Genomic DNA, 12952 nt, shown 5'->3' with positions numbered 1-12952 from the left:
ATAGCAGTGGCAGAAGAGGGAAAAAAAACCTACCCCCTTCCTGTCACTGCATGAGCAGTGATTATCTCGCACACTGAGACATTTAAAAAACAAAGCCTGTTGCCATGCAAGGGTTGCCTTCACCCCACCCAAACAAATATCTAGACCCCCCTCAAAAGTAGATTCCAGATATGCTAGTGGATCTCCTCCCACCTTTTTCCCAGTATGGTGGTACCTGACTCTGTATGGTGCATCCTGTGACAGACGATGTGGAGTCAGTCTGCCAAATAGCAGAGTTCTCCCTTATTTGGTAGTCTCCACCCAGACTGTCAAATAAGGGAAATATTTCCTTATTTGGCAGACTAACTCTGCGTGGTGTGTCCCAGGATTTACCACATGGTGTTAAGTGCTGCCATTTTGGAAGATGGCAGCATGGAGGCAAGAACAAGTAGAGTTTGCTCTTACCTCTTCAAGGTATGCGGGGGGAGGGGGTCCACTAAACTACCAGGGATCTACTTGTTGGGGTTTGGGGGGGGGGGAGGGGCAGGTTTCTCCATTTTTCATCTCTGATCTGCAAAACGCCAGTATGTTTGCACCATATCAACCACCAGTGGATGGCAAACCTGTTTGTATTCATTCCTTGGCCTCCAGATTCATAAAAGGATTCTTATACACCAAACCACCTATCCAACCTCCTCCTCCCCCCACAGTTCTTCCTTAGCATCTCAACATTTTTCTTATACAGATGACTCGAGACCCCTTTGAATCAATGTCCAAATAACATTTTTCTTGGAAGCTGCTTTTTATTATTGCCATCAACTTGGTCAGGTGAGTGAGAGAACGTTAGGCTCTCATCCACTATTTTCCATATACACATAGTTTTTTCCTGCTTGGCTCGTGCTACAGAAGTATCCTTCCTTCCTGCCGAAGGAGGTGTTTAGAGTTCCACCTTAACCAACTTATAGTCCTCCTAGCTTTTTCTTCCCCCAAAGCCACACCCCCACCCAAATGAAGCTACACTACACACACTAGATTGGAAAAAAAACCTCTCTTATAATCCTGACTGGAAACAAACAGTTGCTTTCCAGATGGTTTGCGGACCGTATTGACTTCTGCTATTGTTAGGCAAAACTGCCTCTAACAGAATGCATCTCCATTCGCTGACTGTTCAGAGTCAACAAGTGTGGCCAGTCTCAGATCAACTTCACTTATTGATGTGTATAAGGCAACTACGTGGTCTTCTGTTCACACCTTTGTGAATCACTGCTGCTTAGGTGTATTTCCCAGTGTCAGCATTTTTAGACAATCTCTCATCTATAATCTTTTTGCATGACTGCTACCATCCTTTACTACGCCAGGTCACTAAGCAATAAAACCAAGCAACCTTCAGCTTTAAAATCACCCACTATCCTGTCTTCATTGAGCCCTGCTTATCCACAGAGAAAGTGAGATTGTTTACGTGTAATGGACAGCAGGGGAATGGAGCCATGATGTATTCTCACCCTTCTTCCCCACTATTGAATATATCTTGAGCTATCAGAGCTATGTTATGAACTGACAGCGAGTTGGTACTTTTATAAGCATGGTAACATCTGCACATGCTCAGGATCATCCTTGGGGTTCTCCTTAGCTTTTGAAGAGAGCAATAAACTGACAAAGGTGCCAATGGATGATATTGCCCACTATCCTGGCTCCATTCCCCTGCTGTCTGCGAATAATTCCCATTATAGGTGAGCAGTTTCTCTTTTATTGTTTACAGATCTGTACAATAAATGTAAAGTAGTAGCTCACTATGCCAAAGAAAGCAGTGTCATTTAGCCCTCATGGCAATAATTATTAATAGTTTCTTTGTTGGTTGTAAGTACAAATGTCCCATTGTTTGTGTAAAATTAAGAAAATAGTTTTAAAAAGCTTATGTATCATGATTAAGGTATTCTAGCGCCAATACAAACTGCATTCTGTACCCTTCAGTGGTGGGGATGTGTGGAATTCTAGTATTTGGGAATTTTTTTTGAGTGGATGTTTTAGATGGGAGTCCAATGTCTTCATTGGGTTGTATGTTTTCAAATATGCATAAATTTTGTACCTCACTTAGGGCCCTATTTACTAAGCCACACTAGCATTTTTAGCACATTCTAAAATTAGCACATGCTAAACACTAGCGTCGCCCATATGTTCCTATGGGAGACTTAGCATTTAGCACTTCCTGATAGCGCGTGCTAAAAACGCTAACACGCCCTTAGCACTTGTATATAAGTTAAAGAAAAAGAAATCATGAGTTCTGGAAAAGAACAAGTTTGGCAATGGTGCAATAATGTCTGGTGATAAGATAAGAGTCATGAACATGTGAAAACAATGAACAACCCAAATGATTAACAGGGTGATGGAAAATAGAGATAGGATGGCTGTGAAAGGTGGAAAGAATGTAGCTGACATTTGCAAATTTAGCAAAAGAAGCCTTAAAGGATTATGAGAAATGACGTACAGAAACTAGGTGCAGGTAGCAAAAGTAGACTATATAAGAGGTATGACTGAGAATGTAACTTAAGCAAAATGAGCTAGCTTTCCTTCTGTGTATGCTGTTATTGTAAATATATACTTTGCTTCCTGTATAATGTTCTTATACAGCCTCTGTCCAAGGGAGGACAGTTGAAAAAAAAATAAAAGTTTTTTTATTCTTTCTTGCTGAATATTGTGAATGTGATTTGTATAACCTAAGAGAATAAGGAGGTTTTAAACAATTGGCGACCGCGGCAGGACGCTGCCAGCGGTGATATTTGCTTGCGGTGAATTGATAACTGATATTATATGATTTGACTCTCTTCCCTATGATCTCCAGAAATGACCAGTCTGGAATGAGTAGGTGTTAGGGTGTCGTTTAGAGTACTTTGTAAGTAGGTGATTAATAAATATGAAGATGAATATATTATCTGTTCTATAAACATGTTGTACTTGTTAGCCAAATATTTTTTAAAGTTATTAAAATAAGTCTGATCTCGACATTTAATATGTACAGCAACATAAAGCCCAAACTACTGGTAAGAACTGCAACTTGATCAAGATAATTTGAACAGTGATTTGAGGACTTTTATTTACGCCACATTTTGGCTAAATTCTCTCATTGCGTTTTCAGATTTTTTTTTTTTAAATACATTCTGCCATTTTCCTTGTCAAGCTCACTTTGAGCAGGACCTCTGATATAACAGTGTCCTCTTCATAGTCCTGGTTTCATAATGGTTCGCTTCCTTTCACAGGCTAAGAAGCGACCTTGTCTTGGCAGAGGAGTGCATTTTATTGATGATGATTCGGACATAGATTTAGAAGCTACAGAACAGCAGCAAAGAAAAGAAGAAGGGATATGCCAGTCAGAAAATTTCATTCCTCTCACACTGAAAACAGTGAGTACTGTCTGTTAATCACGTATTGCAACGCACAGTCTGCTGTATAGCAGGGAACGCTATCATAGCTCATTTAAAAAGAGCTGTGGCATGAGGGAAAGGTATCTGCTATTGAGGATAGTCTCTTCTTGCGTCGCAAAATAGTCAATGGAAAATATTGCAAGGAAAAAGAACTTGAGGTTCCTTAATTTCTCAATAACTCATTACCTTTCAGCAGAGATACTTACAAGGAAATATTTTAAAGAAATACTGGAATTATCAAATGCAGATTCTTTGGTCTTGGTTAAATGTTATTATATTCCTACTAAGAAGATATCCTTGGAAGGTCAGCAGGGTGATCTTACAGAGTTGGGTCCAGCAGAGAGGGCAGATTTAACTGCTCTTCTGGAGGATTCCACTGATCTTATCACTGAAAGATCTACCCTTCTGATTACATTCTTACATGAAAGGGAACATTTTTCAGTTTTAAAAGCTTATTTCAAGAAATCGATGATGATCTGCAGTAAAACTATTCAGATATTTCCAGATCTGTCATGTAGTACACAACTTCAGAGGAAGACTTTTTTTTAGTTCTGAAAGGCCAGATTTTGACCTTAGGGACTTCTTTTTTTTTTTCTTGCGGTTCTCTTGTAGGTGTTGAATCACTTAACAGGGGAGTCCAATATGTATTTTTTTGATACGTCACATCTCAAAGTTCTTGCAAGAGCATAACTCTAAATAATTTAGGTATGGAGGTGTAAAGAGTTCATACAGTTTATCTAGTTTCATTGATTAAGACTGTATTCTTGATTTTCCTAGCTTTTGTATTTTTATTTTCAATTTGTTCTTTATTCTCCTGTTGATGTGGGCTGAAATCATCTCTATTTCTTTGTATTGTTATTTGCTGCCTCACTTTGAGGATTTTCTAATTTATTTATTGGCATTTGTTAACCATCTTTATGAAGAGATTCATCCAATACGGGGTGTACAGCAGTAAGTGTTTAATATTTGAATGTCTTTGTAAGTGTTTAATGTTTGAATTTGAACACGTATATTTTAAACCTTCAATAAAAAAAAAATAGCTGTGGCACATCTAACACATTGTATAATGTAGTGAGGGCTGTGATGTAATAGGCGAACCCTATTTTTCCTTTTTCATCACACTCCTGACCTAAAGTTTGTCACTTCAGAATCAGTGTATTGCAAAAACTTCTGGTGATTCTAAGTGGCTGATTCTCTGCAGTGTGGTGTCTTCAGTGTGGAGAAATCTTATATTTCAACTTTTTCAAGAAAATTATGGAAATGAAGATATGTATAGGTAAAGAAACACTTGAGAGAGTTGTAAAATCTGAGGTCAAAACTAGTCTTTCGTGCATATGATAGTCGTATAAACAGAAAGGGACGTGACATTTAAAAAAAAATAGCAATTTTTGCTTCATCAGAACATGTTACAACTGAATGCCTCTAAGTTGGAGTTTCTTTGAATTGGGAAAGCACAAATGGACAAGAATTTAATGATTTGGGTGGATGGTGAGTCCTTGCCAGTTATTAAGACAAAGGTACAAAATTTAGGAATCTGGGCAATTTCTGCATTGATTATATTTATATTGCTAAACTTAGCTTTTTTTTTTTTTTTTTACCAGTTGAGGTTGATTAAGCAACTGAGATCATATTTGTCAGTTGATAATTTGAGACTAGCGGTTCAAGCCCAAGTCGTGACTAGGCTAAACTATGGAAATCCAGTGTTTCAGAGGGTTCTTTTTCTAGAAGAACCACAATGCATCCAGCTTCAAAATGCATTGACTTAATTGATCCAAGGATTGACTTTCAGGAATCACATCGCGCCAGCACTCCAAACGCTTCAAGTTTATTATAAGTCTACTACCCCGCCCTTTGGAATGCCTTCAGGGCGGTTTACAAAATATAAGTAAAAGGAGACAAAGTAAACAAAGAAGAAATTCAGATAGGACTATTAGGACAAGCGGGGGAACTACAATAATTGATAGGACAGCAAGGGAAGGAAAAAATCGAGAGGGAGAGCTACAGGTATCTTCATTAGCTCCAAATGAATGATATCTTACAGATTTGGTGCTAGTGCTTTAACAGTACTATCTATTAGAGTGGTTCACTTGAGGTTTTCAAGAACTAGGGCTTTATCTGTGACTGCCATTTTTCCTGAAGTGCATTGTAAGAAAGTTAAGGCATGGCTCTGGGGGCAGGTTTATGGGTGATTTGATAGTGTAGTGAGGATGACCTGCCTATATTAGTAAGTTTTAATTTTCTAATAAACTTGTATATTTTGTGTGTATGTTGTTGCAAATTTCTGTGATAATGTGATTAATAAAAAAATATGGTAATAATGGTATGAGGTAGCTTGATGCTTTCAGCTTATAGGAAGATGGAAAGTGAGAAACTGGTGAAGGAGACAATAATTGTATTTTTTAAAGAAAATTTGGACAGTCTCTTTGGTATTGAATCACAAGAAGGCAGCAGTGGAAAACGGATATAATAGTATGAGTGCTTGTGATGCTTAGGCCAAGCTGGTAGAATCTTAAAGTAGAGGCCGATCAAATTTCGGTTTTGGATTTGGTATCACAAAAGAACCAAAATCCGGGTTCAGGTTTCCTCAATAAATGCTTGTGCGTTTTTGACTGAAACTCAAAACTCCCCCCCCCCCCCCCCCCCCCCCCCGGCAATCATTTGCCCTCACCTGGCCTGCCTTAGGAATGCTTGGTGGTCTAGTGAAGTCTTCAGGGGAGCAGGAACAAACCCCATTAGCTCCTGCCTGTGCTGGTTCTCCAATCATAAAATGGCTGCTTGTACCTCCCATGGCAGTCTTGGCAACCATTGCAAATGGAGCAGCAGCATGGGGCAAGAGCGAATAGGGTTCGTTCCTACCCCCAAAGACTTCACTAGACCACCAGGCCTTGTTCCAGTTCTCATATTTTGGGATGTCAAAAATATTTAGTTGATTAGAGAATTTACTATACCACCATTACATATATGAGGGATTCTGTAGGGTGCTGCCATGTTCTCTTAAGGACATTCCCTCAAACTGTCAGAGCCACCTTAAAACCCCTAGTCCTGTCCCAGGAGGAAGTAACAGGAGGGGTGGAGCCTGGGCATGGTCCAGGAACTATAAAAGTTTGGGCCAGAATTAAGTTAAGGGGGGCCCAGAGGGAAGCAATGACACCCACTGCAGATGCTTTTACTTCAAAGCTGCAACCAGGTAAGCAGGTTCAACTCGGAACCTTGAACAGTTCTTTTGTTTTGACATGGCCGGCTGCAGGCCAGCCTCGTATATCTGCTAGAGTCTGTACTGTGGATCCGGGAACCAGACCAGAGACGAGGTAGAGTACTTGCTGAGTGGAGAAGAATCTATCTCCCCTCCTATGACGTGAACAGGAGCACTTCCTCAACACCTTTAATAGAATATTATTTGTTTTCACTGTAACTTGTAGAGTGTGTTTGGCTTGTCGAGCTCCATCGCCTGCCTTCGCTCATGGTACCACAACATCCTTAAAAAAAAAAAAAAAAAATCTGTAGCATAATGGTTCCAGCTTTGAGAGCCATAGCCTGAATTCCATTCTGGTCTAAAGTTGGTTTACTTCCCCTGATATGTGAGGGGCAGTAGCACTCCACTGCATGTTCTCATCTATTAATGGTGTTGCTTTGTCTGATGTCTCCCAGGCTGCCTTCCTCCCAGTCTGTTGTCCAGGACTGCCTGAGAATTATACAGCTGACTTTGGGGCCAATGCAGAAAGCTACTGTGGGCTTCAGCACACCCTTATAGAGCAGTTTACCTGCTCGTTAATAACTGCTCAATGTTAAAAGGGGTTCTGCGCTGAGGTGTACTCCCAAGGTAGACATCAGCGAACGGCATATTAAAATGGATGCTAAAGAGGCTATTATGTAGCCCACAACAATACAGGGCTGTGTGCTGCCGTCTAGCAGGAGCTGAATGCCAGAAATCTACCACCAGGTCTGAGGCTGGCATAGAGCCTCTGCAGTCAGCATTAACCCTCATCTCGCTCCACCCTTTGCCCCACTCTGGGCACCCTCCAGTCCCCTGACATCAGTGGCAACCCCCCCCCCCCCCCCCCCCCCACCACCACCACCAGGGATGGCTCCCTGACATGACTGCCACCAGCCCTACCCGACCTGATCTGACCTCACTTGAATTATTAAAAAAAGAAAAACACCCAATCTCTGCTAAGCTTCTGTGGATCCATTCCTTCTGAACAGGATTCCTTTGTTACCATTTTCATCTTCACCACCTCCCGCGGGAGGGCAGTATCCACTACCCTCTCTGTGAAAAAAAATATTTTTCCTGAGTCTGCCACTCTTCAACCTCAATTCATGTCCTCTAGTTCTACTGCTTTCCCATTTCCAGAAAAGGTTTGTTTACGGATTGATACCTTTCAAATATTTGAACGTCTGTATCATATCAACCCTGTTTCTCCTTTCCTCCAGGATATACATGTTCAGGTCAGTAAGTCTCTCCTTGTACGTCTTGTAATGCAAATCCCATACCGTTTTTGTAGCTTTTCTTCGTACCGCTTCAAGTCTTTTTACATCCTTGGCAAGATACGGCCTCCAAAACTGAACACAATACTCCAGGTGGGGCCTCACCAGCGACTTGTACAAGGGCATCAACACCTCCTTCTGCTGGTTACAACTCTTTCTATACAGCCTAGCATCCTTCTGGCTACAGCCACCGCCTTGTTGCACTGTTTCATTGCCTTCAGATCCTCAGATGTTATCACCCCAAGATCCCTCTCCCTGTCTGTGCATATCAGACTCTCACCGCACAATAAATACATCTCCCGTGGATTTCTACTTCCTAAGTGCATTACTTTGCACTTCTTTTCATTGAATTTTAATTGCCAAACATTAGACCATTCTTGTAGCTTCCTTTTTCATGTTTTCCACTCCTTCCAGGTTGTCCACTCTGTTACAAATCTTGGTATCATCCGCAAAAAGGCAAACTTTACCTTCTAACCCTTCGGCAATGTCACTCACAAATTTGTTGAACAGAGTCAGCCCCAGTACCGAACCTTGAGGCACTCTTCTACTCATCTTTTGCTCCTGCGAGTGAATTCCATTAACCTCCACCCTCTGGCATTTGTCCGTCAACACAGTTCCTAATCTTCAGCCTGTTGCTTATTCAAGAGCTTCCTATGAGGAACCATGTCAAGGCTTTGCTGAAATCTAAGTGGATTACATCTATTGCACGTTCTTTATCCAGTTCTCTGGTCACCCAGTCAAAGAATTCAATGAGATTTGTTTGGCACGATTTACCTTTGGTAAAACCATGTTGTCTCGGATCTTATAACTTATTGGATTCCAGGAAATTCACTTTCCTTTCCTTCAGCATCGCTTCCATTACTTTTCCAATAACTGAAATGAGGCTTACTGGTGTTTAGTTTACAGCTTCTTCTCTGTCACCACTTTTGTGAAGAGGGACCACATCTGCTCTTCTCCAATCCCAAGGAACCTCCCCCGTCTCCAAGGATTTATTAAACAAAACTTTAAGAGGACATGCCAGAACCTCTCTGCAATCTGTCAATATCCTGGGATGGATACCGTCCGGTCCCATGGCTTTGTCCACCTTTAGATTTTCAAGTTATTCATAAACACTCTCTTCTGTGAACAGTGCTATATCCACTCCATTCTCATATGTACTTTTGCCAGTCAATTGTGGTCCTTCTCCAGGATTTTCTTCCATGAAAACAGAAGTATTTGTTTAGCACATTTTCTTTTTCTTCATCATTTTCCACATAGTGGTTCACAGCATCTTTCAGTCTCACAGTTCCATTTTTAGTCTTCCTCCTTTCACTAATATACCTGAAAAAAAATTTTGTTGCCTCTTCTTACATTTCTAGCCACGTGTTCTGCTTGCACTTTCACCAGACGTATATCTCTCTTTGCTTCTTTCAGTTTCATCCTGTATTCCTCTCTGGGTTCCTCTTGAGTTTTTCTGTATTTCATGAACACCAACTCTTTAGCCTTTATTTTCTCAGCCACTTGCTTGGAGAACCATATCAGTTTCCTTTTTCTCTTGCTTTTATTTACTCTCCTTACATAAAGGTTTGTAGCCATATTTATAGCTTTTTTCAGCCTGGACCACTGCCTTTCCACTTCTCGTATGTCCTCCCAGCCCATCAGCTCTTTCTTCAGCTATTCCCCCATTTTACTAAAGTCAGCATGTTTGAAATCCAGGACTTTTGAGTTTTGAGTGGCTGCCCTCCACTTCAGCTGTTATATAAAACCAAACTATTTGATGGTCTCTGCTGCCCAGGTGAGCACCCACTCAGACATTAGACACACTTTCCCCATTTGTGAGCACCAGATATAGCATCGCTTCCTCCCTTGTGGGTTCTGTCATCATTTTTCTGAGCAGAGCACTTTGAAAAGCATCCACGATCTTTCTACTACTTTCCGATTCCGCAGATGGAACTTTCCAATCCACATCTGGCAGGTTGAAATGTCCCAGCAACAGCACCTCTCTTTTCTTTCCTAACTTTTGGATATCTGTAACCAGATCTTTATGTAGTTCCTTTGATTGTGTCGGAGGTTTGTAGACAACACTTCTTCTGTTCCCCAGGCCCCTGTCATTTCAGTCTCTGCAATATCATTTATCACATACAGAGCTACTCCTCCACCTTTATGACCATCTCTATCCTTCCTAAATAGATTATAGCCTGGTATGTTTGCATCCTATTCATGGGAATCATTGAACCATGTCTCTTTGATTGCAACAATGTCTAAGTCTGCCTCTAACTTCAGGGCTTGCAGATCATGAACTTTGTTGCTTAGACTTCGAGCATTTGTTGTCTGAAATTACATGAAAATACTTTTAAAACAAAATAGGAGGCAATATTTTTTCACTCAAAAAATAGTTAAGCTCTGGAACTTGCTGCTAGAGGATGTGGTAACATGTATTTCCTCCTATTTGTTTTAAAAGTTTTTCCATGTAATTTCATTGTCTGAAATTACATGGAAATACTTTTAAAACAAAATAGAAGGAAATATTTTTTCACTCAAAAAATAGTTAAGCTCTAGAACTTGCTGCCGGAAGATGTGGTAACAGCGGTTAGCTTATCTGGATTTAAAATTTGTACAAGTTCCTGGAGGAAAAGTTCATAGTCTGTTATTGAGTTGAGCATGGGGAAAGCCACTGCTTGCCCCAGGGTTGGTAGCATGGAATGTTTCTACTAATTAGGTTTCTTTTTGAAAGAGTGAAAAATTAATTCACTTCTACCTGTTCTACACTATTCCAGGATTTTGTGGACCTCAATCATATTCCTCCTCAGCCATCGCTTTTGAAGAGCCCTAACCTCTTTAGCCTTTCCTCATATGGGAAGAGTTCCATCTCCTTTATTATTATTATTATTACATTTGTACCCCGCGCTTTCCCACATAATGCAGGCTCAATGCGGCTTACATAGTAATTTGAAATACAAAGTTAATAGAATTTTAATAAAACAGTAGGAAACAATGTAAAGTTGGGCTTAGTAGTGTATGATAAGTTGAGCTAGATAATATATGACTAGGATAAAAGAGGGTAGACAGGATAGGATAGTGTAATTTGGGAGAAAGGGTAAGGAGGGTAAAATTAAGGAGAGATGGAAAGAGAAAGATGGGAGGTTGGTATTTAAGTCAGAACAGAACTGGGGGTGAACTGAGCTATCATTTTGGTAGCTCTTCTTTGAACCCTTTCTAATTATCTTTTTTTTTTAGATTTGCTGGCTACCTAAACCTGAGAAGCTGAACAACAGGAAGGGATGGTTGTGAAAGCTAACTAGGAGGGACTCTGAATTTAGGCTAATTACTTCTGGCGATAGGGAAATCAGGCAATATAGACTTCTTTAGAGGCTCCTATACTTTGTAACTGTTAAAAAAAAATAATGGGCTCTTAAAGTTTATTTCTAGGGAGGATTTGGTAATGCTTCCGGCTACCACTGGAGACGAAGTAATGCTGTGGTATCCGTAAACCACTAGAGGGTGATGTTGGTTTTAAAATTAAAATATTTTTGTTCTGTCACACTTGCTTCATCGAGTTTTTTTAAATTATGGATTTTTCTGATTTGTGAATTATCATTCATAAGTGTATTATGATTGTTAAAAATTATAAATAAAGAATTTAAAAAAATTATGGATTTAATAAACAAAAGCCACAGTAAGGCTTACAAAGTATAGGGTCTGTTTACTAAAGGAATGTAGATCAGCATTTTACTCATTCTGATAGGTGTCTATAAAATTGTCCTTGTGTATAAACATATCAATGCAGACACTATGAAAATACAGTTCTTACTTTTATGTGTCCTGGGGACAGAGAATAAGCAGAGTGGGGGTGGTATCAACACTTATGTGTATTCTATAACAGTGCTGCTTCAAATTTCTTCTGGAGGCATAACTAGACAGTCTAATTTTTGAGATTACCACAATAAATATTCATGAGATAGATTTGCATACATTAGGAGTATCACTGGCTAGGTGAGCCTTCAGGAAAGAGTTGAGAAGTACTGTTATAGAATACATACAAGTGCCAATTCTTGCTGGTGCATGCACGCAAAATATTGTGTCCGATTTGGAATAGGTGTAAGTTTGGCAACTTTGCACAGAGAAGGAAGATTTATTTTATAAATTCAGATAGGGTATATGTTGCCTTTTTATAAAAAATACTTTTGCACAGAAAGGGTAGTGGAGGCTGGAATGCTCTTCTGCAAGAGGTGGTGGAAACAAAAACAGTGAGAGAATTACAGAAGGCGTGGGATAAACGCAGGGGATCTCTATATGATAATAGGGTGGAATAAAAGTAGAGCATTTCCACTCTAAGCAAAATTTAAATGACTTTCACACTTTAAAAAATAAATGGCATAGAGTGGGGTAACCTGGGCAGACTGGATAGGCCATGCTGGTCTTTATCTACCGTGATTTACTGATTTACTAGGTTTCAATTAAAAAAATTTAATCAGTAAATATTTTTTTTTAATTATGTATTCTGACCAGTTGTAAAGATGATCAAAGGATCTGGCAGCAATGGAACCATGCTTCCTCAGATTTTGCAACTTGTTGGATTCTAGAAACTTCATTGTCCTTTCCTACAACAGTGTCTCCATTATGTTTCCAATAATACTTGCTACATAAGAAGTAATCCACTATCCTGGGACCGTCGGGGACTTCATTTGTAAAACTTGGCAGTCAAAAATTACTTCATAGAGAACAAAAGTAAAAGTGGGGGTTTTTTACCCATAGTTTGACTTTTTGAAGGTTCATCATAAATTTATTTTGCTACTCCAGGATGACTGAGCATCTGCCAGCTTGGATCCAGTGAATGGGAGGCCTCTGCTGCTATCTTTAGCCCAGGAGAAAGATGATGTGAGGCTGGAAAGAGGCACGGGAAGGGAATAGGCAGAGAGGTTTGAGAGGAGGCGATAAGGAAAATAAAGGCATGAAATTAAAAACTAAAATGATCAAAACAAAAAAGGCAAAAATTATTATTTTTTAAAAAATGTAGGGCCCTGTTTACTAAGAAGCACCCATAGGAATATAATGGGTGTCTCTATTGTTAACGTGCACTAAAAAGTTTG

At 39.8% G+C, this 12952-nt stretch overlaps 1 protein-coding gene across 4 annotated transcripts in view; it reads left to right on the top strand.

The window, feature by feature from the left end:
- The window catches only part of BRIP1 (BRCA1 interacting protein C-terminal helicase 1), a 146437-nt gene that overhangs the window by 19580 nt on the left and 113905 nt on the right, over positions 1-12952 (top strand). For all 4 annotated transcript variants that reach the window (XM_030185692.1, XM_030185693.1, XM_030185690.1 and 1 more), the window contains exon 5: positions 3234-3377. In XM_030185692.1, coding sequence (XP_030041552.1) covers positions 3234-3377 — 144 coding nt within the window. The remainder of the gene's footprint in view (positions 1-3233; positions 3378-12952) is intronic.

The sequence above is a fragment of the Microcaecilia unicolor genome, chromosome 13 (assembly GCF_901765095.1).
Source record: "Microcaecilia unicolor chromosome 13, aMicUni1.1, whole genome shotgun sequence".
Taxonomy (NCBI): domain Eukaryota; kingdom Metazoa; phylum Chordata; class Amphibia; order Gymnophiona; family Siphonopidae; genus Microcaecilia; species Microcaecilia unicolor.
Note: the sequence above shows the minus strand (reverse complement) of the source record. Positions and strands in the feature narration are given on the sequence as shown.